Below are 13487 nucleotides of genomic sequence, written 5' to 3'. Positions count from 1 at the left end.
ACTCTGTTTGCATACAACTATGGCAAGTACAATAGGTCAAAGTTGAACCAGGAAGTTGGTATGTAAACTGTGACCATAAAGACTGTTTGTACATCGAAGGCTATTTTGGGTAATCATTTTACTGTTCACCCTCATTTCCTCCTCCAAACAAGTTTGGTTGACATGAAGGTTTGTTTACAATCTGTATGATCACCTGACTGCTCATGTTTTTTTTGCCCTATTTGAAAGTTTTTAGTGATGTAACCATGTTACCAGATCTAAACCAGATCTACCAAGTGAGTACAATGTTATTATTAAGAATATGAAGGATGCTTAAACTACAAAAATAAGATCCAGGTTGTATGAAACCAGTTGTGTTTTTGTGTGTAATTGTGTACAACTGACTTATTTTTGTAGTTTTGGCCATAATTTCTATCAGATATGATTTTACACACATTGCAGTCTGACATTCAGGTTTGAGCTGAACCCCCCTCCTCTCCCGTTGAATCCTACCTTGGAGGGCCCGTTGGAGTACATCTGAATCATGTTCTCGGCGCCCTGTTTGACCTTGAGCTCGATGTCGTTCTGTCTTTTCAGGGCGGCCAGGCGGCTGCTGCTGGTGCACATTCTGGCCTCGCTGTTCGGGGTGTCTGGGGTCAGAGGGCATTCTGGGTAAAGACACACACACACACAAAAAAAAGGAGTAGAAGTCAGCACCTTATGGCTCTTTGGAAACAACCACTGATATTTGACGCTGTATATGCTGGAGGAGTTTGTCACAAATATATACTGACTGCAAATAGCAACTCAGCATGCTTGGGCTATTTTTGGCTGCCAGCTTTTTGAAGTTAGCTAAACAGTCCTGCAGCTCAGTATTATGACCAATAACATTGCTTACAAAAACACGTCAGGTAGCAACTTCAGATGATGTATCCAAAAAGGTCTTCTGTTTATAATCTGATGAGGTTTGTTAACACAAGACTCCATTTGAATCACTCTCTCAAGACAAGATGAATTACACAAGTCAGCAACATTAAGATGTGGATCAGAATTTTCAGATCAATAGACGTTAGTAGAGTGAGACTTTCAATTATTTCAAAGAGCGATCGGACGTGTCTTCTTGATTTTTTTTCTCCATTATGCAGACAAAAGAAACATGGTTGCAAAGGGGAAGATCACACAAATCTCTCAGTGTCGACGGAGAATTACTTGGTTTGATGCTTTGATAAACAGCTGTGAAACAAACACAATTACTGCTACTTGAAGGAAATTCTCTGTCGACTGATTGGTCCTGAAATCTGTTGCAACTCTAACAGCAGAGGGAAACCCTGCAGCCATCTCTATTCTGAGCACTTGAAAAGAAACAAAAACACAAGTGTGAACTTGCACACAACCACCAATACTACAGTGACATTACTGTATATGCAAATGTGGAGTTAACACTTGATAAATCCACAACAATGTCAATGTCATACTGTTTGGTTTTTTGTTTTGTTCAGATTCTACATGAAAATGAGAGAACATACATTAGCGCTACTGTTCCCTGGTCTGTCATGCATTCGCACACACACTATGCACACACAAAAGTGAAAACGAAAACAAGTGTCTTCTATCCACTGAGCTGGACTGCAGTTCTGGGAGATGAGCTCACTGCTTTGTTTTCTGTTTTTTTTTCATGTCTGAACTCGAAAAGGTGCTGAGAAAACCCCTCCCCAGACTGATCAGTGCAGCACAGAGGAAAACATTCTCACACACACACACACACACACACACACACACACACACACACACACACACACACACACACACACACACACACACACACACACACAGGTGAGGTGGGCAAAAAACCTGCCTGACTTCTCCTGACTTGACTTGCATGTTCAGTTTCAGAGTATGTTGTCATAGTGGAACTTTCAGAAAAGGGACCCAAAGAGTAGAGTAAGAAAGAGATACCATGTCAACATAAATATCAGCTCATTAAACATAGAAGTGAAAGTCTTTTAGCTAAATTCTATTCTTTTAGCCTTTTAGAAGTCCTGTAACCAAAAAAACAGTCACATAACCTGACAAATATTTGTAAAAAAAAAAAGATTTTGCTTAAGGTGTCTTGCGTCCATCTAAGTGTGCAAAACTGACATTACCTACAATAACATCAATGAGGAAAATCAGTCATTTGAGGAGACGCTGCCAAACACGCATAACAATAACCAGCAGGCGAGTCTGTGATTCATTCACTCCAAATGTTTCACCAAAACAGTGTCTAATGACTGCTTTGAACACCTGCGGGATACGGGTAAAAGGAAGCATGTGATTCTTTGAACTGAACGTCTAAATGATTCATCTAATGACCCTTAATAAACAGAGAGCATCGCTGTGGAGGTTTCTGTTAACGGGCAGGAGGGGAAGATGTTAGCCTTCCCCGGGCAACCCTCTTGTATACAGAAATACACACACACACACACACACACACTCACTCACTCACTCACACACTGAGAGGCAGGGCTAGACGGGAAAAACGTGACGACAGAGTGGACACTTGTAGGTTTTCATCCAAACAGCATATCTGTACAAAGCCTGTGGAGCAAGGTGAGAATATAACAGGGGCTTGGGGCAAAACTGTCTTTACAGTTTAGAAAATTCATATTGCATAATCTTTAGAGTAACAGTGATTACGTTAAGATCAGTCGCAGAGCCCCAGTAACAGAACCACAACACCCCTGTCTCGATTTCGGACAGGGATCTTTGTTAAATGTCTTACAGCTCCCTCTCTCCCTGTTTTGTCTGCCTTGTTATGATCTTCAGGGCTGCAACTAATTATTATTTTCGTCAATGATTAATCTGTCAATTATTTTCTCAATTAATCAATCAGTCAATTGGTCTATAAAAATGTCAGAAAACAGTCAAAAATGTTTCCCAAAGTTTAAGGTGCAAACCTAAAATGTCTTCTTGTCCCGACCAACAGTCCACAACCCAAAGATATTCAGTTTATTATCATAGAAGACTAAAGAAACCAGAAAATATTCACATTCAAGAAGCTGGAACAGGGGAATTTTAGCATTTTTTTTCTTAGAAAAATAACTCAAAATGATTAATTGGTTATCGAGATAGTTGATTAATCGACTCCTGGTTGCAGCTCTGATGATCTTACGATCACGTTGACAAGTCAGCGTGATGTGAAACTTATTAGCTGAAAACGACGAAGGTACAAAACAAACATGTAGAAGTGCTGCATATGTCATCCAGTCTACGCTCGGGGCTTTCCTCTCTGAGCGTGTGGGGGGGAAGGGGGGGTGTAGGGGTTTGGTCGAGGTCACATCGAGCCAAGAATTCAAGGACCCCTCCTTCTCAGCGTGGTTCAGCCCACGCTGGGCTGGAGGACAAGATACTGAGCTACTGAATAGCTGCAGGGCTGATGTCACTGCTGGACAGCTGACAAGGGGAACCCTCCCTCAGATTGACCCTGTGTGTGTGTATCTGATGAGAAAGCAACGAGAAACACGCTGACAATACTCAATAAACAATGACATCATGATTGGGAGAACTGGCCCTAAAACTGACCTGAACTGTTGTCACTCGAGATGTGATGACTGGAAGGAAAACAGACTGGACTTGTATTCGGGGAGTAAACTGCTGATCTTTGGGCAGGTCTCTTTATGAATGAAATCATATGTGACAGCGGGACCTGGCTGGTGACCCTGCGTCAGCGCCCAAGAGTGAGTCGGTCCAATTCTGGCCTCAGCTGAGCGGTGGAGAATAACCAGAGCCTCCCTCAACCTTCTCCTGGAACAAAAACACATTCTGGCTGCTCGCAGAGGCAGCGCAACTCCTTCCTACTAATTCAGGAAACAAGTGCCGTCTCTTGCGGATTGGAGACCTGAACGTATTTCAAGAAGCTGTCTCATGACTGCGGAGCTGAGCTGTACTCACTTCACTCCTCTCCATCATTTGGCGACGGCCAGCGACATTCCGCTGGCGTCGCGTCACTTAAAAAGAAAGCCCTCGTTCATCAGATGGAGGGTCACCGAGTCAGGCTAAATTTGTTCCCACTTAAGATAACCATTTACCAAGACAGCCTCCCTTCCCTCCCCCCTACACACACATCCCTCCTCATCTACTTCCTAATGTCAACTGAACCGGGGGGATGTGATAGCAACCGGCAGACAAATACCATTCCTTCTCTTCCTGAATTCACCCGGGCAACAACTACTCCATAAGGCGACTACTGTAACGAAAAACCACGCTGAACGCACACCGCTGTTGTGGTTAACTCTTTCCAAATTCCATTGTTGTCGACAAACGGACAGGAGCAGGCTTTCAGCAGCCTCGGAGGGGAACAATCGACAGCTCATTGTAACTGTCGGTGGAATGTGGAATGCAACAATGTCAGCCTCTGGAGAGTGAGTCACCTCCAAAGACTGAACATGCTCTCTCTCTCTCTCTCTGTGTGTGTGTGTGTGTGTGTGTGTGTGTGTGTGTGTGTGTGTGTGTGTGTGTGTGTTGATATAGGTGTTGTCCTAACACAACACTGTCAAAGTTACTTACTCAATGATACATTTGCATATGCAATAAACCAGTATGTAAGAGATTGCTAAAGAGAAAATGAAAATATAATAATAATATATATATATATATAATGAATATATAACCTTGTGGTAGAGAGGATGAAAACTTTTGGCTGTCAGCAAGAAAGTCATCACATGACCCTTAAACCAAGAAGACTGGGCTGCCATTGTCAGTGAAATAGAGAAACTGACCTTTGTCCTAGATTACAAAATGAAAAATATGTAAAATACTGGAAGAAATTGAGTCAATAAGATGTAACCCATCAATGCAAAACCACATCCCTCTACAAATATTGTATTTCCTAATATTAAACCACTTATTTTGTATGAAAAATCAGTTTAAAAAATGAAGGTATTTGAGCTTCTAATTAGTTCCATCATTGATTAATCGTTTGACATATAAAATATTAGAAAACGCCCGTCACAATGTTCTTTCTGCTGTCAGTCAAACATGACCTGCATCCGTAAAGCCGTCACATACTTAAACTGATACCATCAGGCTGATACCATCAAAATGCTTGTTATGTCCAGCACTTCAAAACCTAAAAATTATCAGTTTAAGTCATCAAAATGCCGTCAATCCTCACGTCTGATAAATTGTTTGGGTTTTTTTCAGAATTGCTATTTTAGTTGCCGATTAGTCCACTAATCGATTAATCAACAACTCGTTTCAGTTCTAACCCTCCATCTCCACACTCAGGCACAAGACATATGGAAGTGATGTTTAAAAGTGCGTGACTATGCCAGTGTAAGGATTGTGTAGTGTTAGCTTTGCCAACAGCTTGTACTGCTGTTGTTACCTAACAGTTCTTCAGGGTCTTTGACCACAATGTGGGCGTTAAGCTCTTGTAGCTCCTGGTGAAGCTCCTCAACCTTCTTGTTGGATTTTTTCAGCATGTTGTCGACATAAGCCAGGCTCTTCTTGTCTGTGGTGACCTGAGGAGAGGAGAGGAGAGGAGGCTTGAGAAAACTTTCATCTTATCACAAAACGTTACAGAAGAATTAGGAGAATTAGCAGGAATTCCAGTGATTTTACTTGTCATGGGGAGCGCTACTCAGCCTGTAAAACAGGTGTGTTATATAGTATCTGGCTTTGGAGGGGAAAAAAAAAAAAAAAAAAAAAAAAAAAACACCCTTACATTATCATCACAGTTATCTCTGGTTGGGAATGAAGACGATGAATTCATAACCAAAAAGACAAACTGGTAGCATGGAGTTTGAAAGACATTGATATTTGGGAAGGTATAATAAAAAGATGTTGTTGGCTGCATTGTAGAAAATATATTTTGAAGCTAGACCCATGCTTTAGTGTCTCTTATGAGCGACCTAACTTTATGGAAGCCCAATACTAAATTGCTGGACTACCCCTTCAAGAAAAAGCTTTGACAACCTGCTACCAGTAAAATAAAAATTAGTGATATTACCTTGCGCAGGTTCTCTGCACCTTCTTTGATCTTCAGCTCCTTGCGGATCTCGCGGCGGATCTGCTCCTTGATCTCTTCCAGCTTCTGTTGGACCATGGTGTCGGACAGATCCAGGTTGTGTCCCAGACCCAATCGCTCTGCCACCATCTGGCCCCTGGCATCCCCCTGTGGGAGGAAAAGAGAGAAGGAGGAAAAAGAGGAGATAAGAGGAAGAAGTGGAATGTAATTTAGAGAGGGTCAGCAAGGCAGGAGGAGGAGGAGGAAAATGGGAAAGCGGAGTAAGAGGAGGAGAGGACATGCATAGGTCAGTGACTCAGTCAACAAATAAGACTGCACACGCTGGCGTTTCTGAGTAGTGTTTAAGCATCAGGGCTTATTAATATAAACTGTATGCATCCAACTAGCAGTGCTTCAAAACAGCTGAAGCCGTTTCTTCACAAAACACATGCATCTCCATTTTATCATCAAGTGCTCATGACAGCGGTAAAGAAACAATAACAGAAGAGAAGCTACACACATCATTAACATCCCAGCAGTCACTAATTTTTCTTATAGTGACAGAGGAAACTTGATCCTGATCATCTAGTGAACAATAACAACTTCCGAGTGCATTTACAGCTATAATGTCTGAAATACACTGAAAATATCTTCTGACCAAACCTGAGATTCAACCTGAGTATTCTGAGTTCAACCGGGTGTAATGTTTTGAACTTGAGCAAACCTCTGTACGCCGTGTTTTCACTGCTGCTGTCAGTCACCATTGACCTGCATCCTTAAAGCCGTCACCTCAACTAAAGAGGGATTAGGAGTCACTTCCTGAATGGCTCCGGGCTTTAAAGGTCATCATGAATACGGTAGTGACATGCCACTAGTTGATCATAGATACGTCTGTGACTATCTGATGATTGTGAATAATCAATCGATTTCCTTTCATTACATAATTCATCAATCTAAGCTCAAAAGGTAAGTTGGGCTACTCTGAGGTGCCAGATTTTTTGTTACACAGAACAACCTGAGAAGTTGTCCTTGGAAACTGTTTGGAAAAGGACAGGCACTTTCAAAAAAATACTTGGCAGATGATTGGATGAACCGTCTGTCTATAACCGTCTAACCTTGTGAGGCAGCTGGATTTGCGAGATCACCAGAGAATCCTCATAGGACGCTGATTGGTCACACAAGCGCATAACTTGAAGCCTGACAAGATGGATTTCCATGTGATTTCGCAAATTCAGCTGCCTCACAAGGTTAAAGTAACAGTTCTGATTAATCAACGGTGCGCAGATTGATTTTGCAAGAGCAACTGAAGGTTGACACCAGGCTACAAACATTTAGCGCCTTAGAACTGATGAATATGTATTTTAAGGAGCGTCAGCCACAGAGTGCAAAAATGAGGAATGGGTTTATTCTAATTATTATAATCCTTGCACATGATTTACTAAAGGAAAAAGAGCTTATTTAATCACATTACTTACCGCCCAGTGAAAGCATGTTTTAATTTAGGCACAAACATAATATTTATTTTTAAATCTACTTGCTTTGTGCCCGTCGGAGCGAACTCTCCCGTTCTCTCCTAGGAACCTTAATTTCAAAAAGGTAGGAGTCAATCTACAACGCCTACCAAATGTGAAGTGCTACACTTGTTTTAACAAAATAATTCCTAATCGTTAAATTGTTATTAACCCTTTTTACCACCATGTCTCACCCTGCATATTTAACTGAGAATATTTCATGTTTAGGAAAAATATAATCAATTAATTATTGATGTTGTAATGACTAGAGGAAACTCTTGCTGATTTGTTGTCACATCCTGACTGTTAAAATCCTAATTTTCCGCTTTGCATTTGAAGCGGCCCTAGCTTAGGCTAATTACCTGGCCAGACTTCAGGGACTTCAAATAATTACTTTTTTCTGATTAGGTAATAATAGCAATAAAAGACAAATAAAATAGTTGGAAGTTGTGAAGTTGAGAACATAGAACATACAGAACATACATACATATAAAAACTATAAAAGAAACTATATAAAAAATTATAGTAGTAATTATAGACCGCCCCCCCCACTCCCAACAACGACATCGTCATATGCATGTGCACACAAACTCAAATCAAATTTTGTGTGTCATTCCAGATAACAAAAGCTACTAAACACATAAAATGTAAACTAGAACTCGCTGCCCTCTGAAAGCCTCTGAAACTGCGCCAAGTTTAAGTGTGTAAATTAACTTATTCCATTCATGGAACAAGGTTCATAATGAGATGTCAAAGACATCACATCGCCACACTGTGACTACCACGAGATCTGTTACTTGCTGCTTTCAACCCAACATGACTTTGATACAAAAGAAACTAGTCAAACCGAACACTCAGATACCCACATTTAGACTTAATGCGATTAGATTCTATTTAATGATCTACTGTTAAAATTACAACAACCTGAGGAGAGGACGGTAAAAAGATGGGTCGAGTCAACAATACAAAGTCTCTACTTTTCACTAATCTTTCTGCCTTACCGTAACATCATCGGTTTCATCCAACTCCATCTCTAGATCAGTTGAACAACCCAGTCCTCGCATGTTCTGCTGACCAGCTAAACAGTCATTACATCAACCCCAACGAAGGAAAAATGATATGCTCCGGCACAAAGGTTAGGCTACACGATGGCTGGGACGTCCGAGGCCACACTCATTCACTCGGCGAGTATCCGATTTTCTCTCGCATTTTGTGCTCTCCTTCTCACACAGACTGTTGACATCGACGGGGGAAGATAAACCGTCTGAGCAGCGACAGCCAAATCCCTCTTAGCTTCTCACTCTGTGAGGTCAGAGCGGCCCAGAATGGGACCTAATCTCACTCCAGGGAGAGGACTGTGTCTAAAATTAACCCAAGTTAAAAACATAACGCTGGCTGTCCATTGTGGCCTTTCCCCCCATGGAAGACGACTTGTGTGGTAGAGGAGAGGAGGCAAAGCACTGAAACTACACACCCCGACTACTGTAAGAAGTACAGTTAAGAGTCCTGTTGAAGTCTCAGTGCAGATGATGGTGAAGTTTAAAGGTGCTTTTGCTCCACCAGTGAAAACAACTCTTTTTAAAAACACAAGAGCTCATCAGGAATTAACCCTGCAAGCTTGTCACTGTAAAAGCAGGTTGTATTATCTTCTATTACTGCTTCAGTTTTACAGAAAATCCAGGGTTTCTCACAGTCCTTTATAGCTAGACTTTCTCCTAACGTCATAAAAAATAAATGTACTTTCATGAAACCTTAAGGAGAAAAAAAGATCTCATTTCACTCAGCAAAAGCGGTCATATTTAATGTGACTATTTTATTAGGTCATCATCTATTAACTCAATTGATCTGATCATGAGACAAGCTACTTCAGAACCTGGGTGGCTGAACACAGTTAAACAGTTACCTGGGGGAAATCCTGAAATCATCTACTCTACTTCTGACAAGCAGATTTATGTTGGGGGGGAAAAATGTTTGGTAAGATAAGGGATTTCCATGGGCTCAGTCATACCCTTGGCCAGCCCTTGTGAAATTCCTCCCTCTCCTCTATAGGTGCTCACTTCAGAGGAAACTATAGTTTGCACATATCCTGGTCCAGAGGCTCCTTGATGACTCATAGGTAAAATGGAGGTCACAACTCCTGTGGAAGAATGGTAGGAGGGGAGCAGTCCTCCTCTTCAGCTCATTGCCCTGCAAAGCATGTTTGCACTGTAGCTGTGTTTGCCCAATGTGGTATGAGGACAGCGTGAGGACACCCAAAAGGGCCTGTTTTACAGCGCAACAATGCAAGGAAATCCACGAAAGGCCGATCAGATAAGGTGGAAATAAATCAGCTAGTAGGCCCGCAAGGTCTGCGTTTTAATTTGAGATCAAACAAAAAAACTGCATCCAAAGAAAGAGAGCCGGCGCTCCATCGCAGGATTAGTTTCACCTCTTGTTTCTCTGTAACTGCAATACGTCCTCCAGTTACCTGTGCATTTCTTATCATTTCATGTTGCTTGTATGTGTTACCTAGTCACGGGAATGACGCCACACCGGTAACTCAAGACTTATTTGGTTCAAAGACGAGTGAAGCAGGAATTGTAAGCAACTGTTTCCACTCACACCACAATACACACAGTTTATGATGGATGAAGGTTCGTGTCAGTGCAGCTCTGCTAGCTGCTCTGTAAAATGTTCACGGCCTAAACTAAACTAAACTAAACTAAACTAAACTAAACTAAACTAAACTAAACTAAACTAAACTAAACTCAAACTGGAAAGACCGCACATTAAACCTTTTAGCTACACTTTGTTATGTTCAATATTACAAAAAAACAAAAGAGCTGATGAATTTATTAGATAGTGGTGATGATAAAATAGCGATTGTTCATCATCACAAAATAAAAACAACTACATTTATAGCTATAACTGACCTGCAGACTGCCATCTAGGACCCATATTTAAATAAACCACTAATAATATTCTTACACAAGTAAGGCAACTGTTACCTACACATGCTGAACTTGTTAAAGAGCTCTTGTAGTGCCTCAGACATGAAAGGAAACTGTGAGGTAAAAGCAAACATTAGGTCTGAACTTCAAGTGTAAGCAGGTTAAGTTGCTCTTTAAGCCTGAAAGCTCCAAGTCCAACAACAAGAGCTCCATTCAGACAATAGGACAATGGAAAAGTTGAGGCCACTATCCAAGCTCACACAGTTAAAAAGCCAAGCCCTTGCCATTTCTGCGCGAGGCCTATCTCTGCCTACAACCTGACACTTAGGCCGTCTTACCCCACAGCTGGCTGCAGAGAGTTGGCCACAGCCTGGTGCTCTGCTGCGACCAGAAATAGCAACGCAGGCTAATAAATGTGGATCCTACAAATGCAGCCTTCACGAGAGCCCTAGACATATCCCCATGCCAGATCAGACTGTAAGTAATGTCTTGCACTTCAAGTCACTGTTAATTGTCATTTTCTGAGCCAGATGGACGTTAGGTTTATTCTGTGTCCAGAGAACTGACGCTGCAATGTCACAGAGTGGAACAAGTGGTAAACTGCTCTGCAGCACCTGTTGCACTGCTCAGCTGATCTGGCTCTTCATCAACCACTGTGGTGGTAGCTGTTAAAGTCCCCCTCCACCCAAAAATGTGTTTCGCTTCTTGTTCTGTACAGTTTAATGTTTGACCTTCACTGCGCAGAATGATGTATGTGCAGAGTTTGACACTAGAAGGCTGTTTTCACATTCATCTGCTGAAAGTGGAAAGTTTCTCTGTGCTAACCTTAAATCTGAGTAACCTTAAATCTTTGACAGGTGGGCCTATGAGCATGATTTGTGACATCACAACAAATCCTGGTCCAGTATGCAACTTAACAAGTGAAATATGGAAACCTGAAGCCTTCAGAGCACAAACGCTGAGAATGGCCTTTTCAGTGAAGTAAGAGACATCTTGTATTCAACAGTTAAACTTTTGAAATGAAAAATACTTGCATATTCATAGAGTCTGAATTTTCAATGAGGGAGAAGGAGAAAATGTCATTTTATGAATTTCAAACTAGGTGACTTATCTTTTTTTGCAGAAGAACCATATTAGACATTCAAATTATTACTGAAAGCTGACTATTTTATATATCTTAAAATATGTGGAGGGGATCTTTGAGGTTTAGGAGGCTGTATCTATTCTAGCTAAACATAACAACTCACAGGCTGAACTAGCAGATGTCTCCTAGCATGTTTTCAGTATTTCTTATATTCTAATATAAATATACAAAATCCACTGCCATCACATGTAAGAATACAACACAGGGATGGGCTCGTTTGTTATTTATCATCTGTCATGTACTTGAGTATGTCAGCTGAAACTGACAGCTCAGTTTAACTTTTCATTCTCCTCCAGTCTAAATAGATGGATGTCAACAACACATATAGAGTCAGACAATCTGGGGACAATCATTTCAAATAATATATAAATATAAATGCTGTGTATGTGTGTGTGTGTGACATTAATGCACACAACATCTTTGGCCATTTATGTTCTTATATTCAAGACGAAACAGGTGGTTTAACTTAAACTAGCTTTGTCATTAGTTTGCTGTTTTTTGATTCAGTGAATAAGATAAAAACAATTATATTTAACACTTGTTCAGCTGCAGTATCACTGACATCACCACCTGTTGGCTCAGTGTTCAGTTTCAGTCTGCCGCAGCCCTGAGAATCATATAAATAGGAAACATTTAAACCCGTACTTCTCACTGGTGGTAGATTTGTTATCAGCTGTGACCACTTCCCCCAATACTCCCTAAAAAGATGACTAACACACTGTGAGTGATCTTCTTATAAACTAGTTTGTTGGAGGGTAATGCTAAAGCAGTGCTCCATTGCACTTGTACCGTGTTTAGGTAAGTTCAGGAGAAAGCTTCATCACTTGGATTTTTTTTTTTTTTTTTTTTTTGGTTAGGAAGATTTATTTCAGGTCTGACGTCACTCAAGTGAAACCATATTAATCAGTGAGTCATAGCTGTTCACACAAAAATACTGGGAGGACAGGACGATTATTCTTACATTAATTACCTTCTCAAAATGAAAGAAAAGTGTATTTACATGGTTTAAAGTACATGTAGTTTTTCTCATCTCTGTTACATTACTAGTGACATAAAGTTCAACTGGTCTGTTTGAAAAAAAATTCAAGCAAACCGGTGAGCACTTGCTCCTTACAAAAGATGGGAACATTTCGCACTTTATTCACCTCATAATCATATTAAAATTAAAAAATATACTGATGGCAGCTACATGAATGCATGGAGGGAACCAGCGGTTACACAGGTTAACTTAACGTTAGGCTACAGACCTGTAGGTTAACGTTGAGCAACCATTATTTGACTTGAACTGTTGAACTATAGCAACAGAAACGTTATATTTTTTTACAACAACGGCTGTTACATTCATTAACACGGCTGCTTCCGCACAAAACCGCCGGTTTGAAACTTTGGATACTTCAGGATAAGTTAGTTTGGATAATTGTTTCCCAGGCCTCAATCCATGGATAATTCCCAGACAACCCTTTGGGATCTAGTAAAGGCCATTCACTTATATACAACATTATCGCCTCACAGCGACCAAACTTCCATGAAACAAAGCTGTTTGCTCACTTATTTATTGAACCCTCTGGAGAAAGTTTGCGCACTTTTTCGCAACAGTTGTCAACTTTTCCTACCTGCACGGAATCGGCGGCCATCTTGGTTTTCGCCTTTGAATCAAATCCTACGGGGAGTGAGGAGGGGAGGTGGGACTCCAAAAACAAGCCTTGTTTTACGTTTCCCTCTCTGCGGACAAAAAGACGGGGTTATTTTGACCAAACCATCGGTCATCTCGGGCACACGGGGCTTCCCATGTCGTCTTCACGCTTCTTTTACGCTTCCCGCGCCGTCCTAGAGGGGTCCAGAGGGTGGACTGGTGCTCATAAATAAAAAAAGCTGAAGCATGAATCTGTCCCAGTGCAGTTGGAGAAAGAGGCGGTGGTTACAGTGGAAGCGTCCGC

At 41.1% G+C, this 13487-nt stretch overlaps 1 protein-coding gene across 3 annotated transcripts in view; it reads right to left on the bottom strand.

Moving 5' to 3' along the window:
* The window catches only part of pkn2a (protein kinase N2a), a 25330-nt gene extending 11843 nt beyond the window's left edge, over nt 1-13487 (bottom strand). Inside the window, exons 1-4 of one of the 3 annotated variants that reach the window (XM_044367652.1) lie at nt 13164-13487; nt 5969-6133; nt 5345-5480; nt 493-647 (exon numbers count right to left, since the gene is read on the bottom strand). In XM_044367652.1, the coding sequence (XP_044223587.1) occupies nt 493-647; nt 5345-5480; nt 5969-6133; nt 13164-13184 (477 nt within the window). In that variant the 5' untranslated portion in view covers nt 13185-13487. Of the gene's footprint in view, nt 1-492; nt 648-3540; nt 3753-5344; nt 5481-5968; nt 6134-8477; nt 8757-13163 lie in introns of those variants that run through there. The other 2 variants (XM_044367651.1, XM_044367653.1) reach the window with 2 other exon arrangements.

The sequence above is a fragment of the Thunnus albacares genome, chromosome 12 (genome assembly GCF_914725855.1).
Source record: "Thunnus albacares chromosome 12, fThuAlb1.1, whole genome shotgun sequence".
In the NCBI taxonomy this organism is placed as follows: domain Eukaryota; kingdom Metazoa; phylum Chordata; class Actinopteri; order Scombriformes; family Scombridae; genus Thunnus; species Thunnus albacares.
The sequence above is the reverse complement of the archived record's forward strand: the minus strand, read 5'-3'. Positions and strand labels throughout refer to the sequence as shown.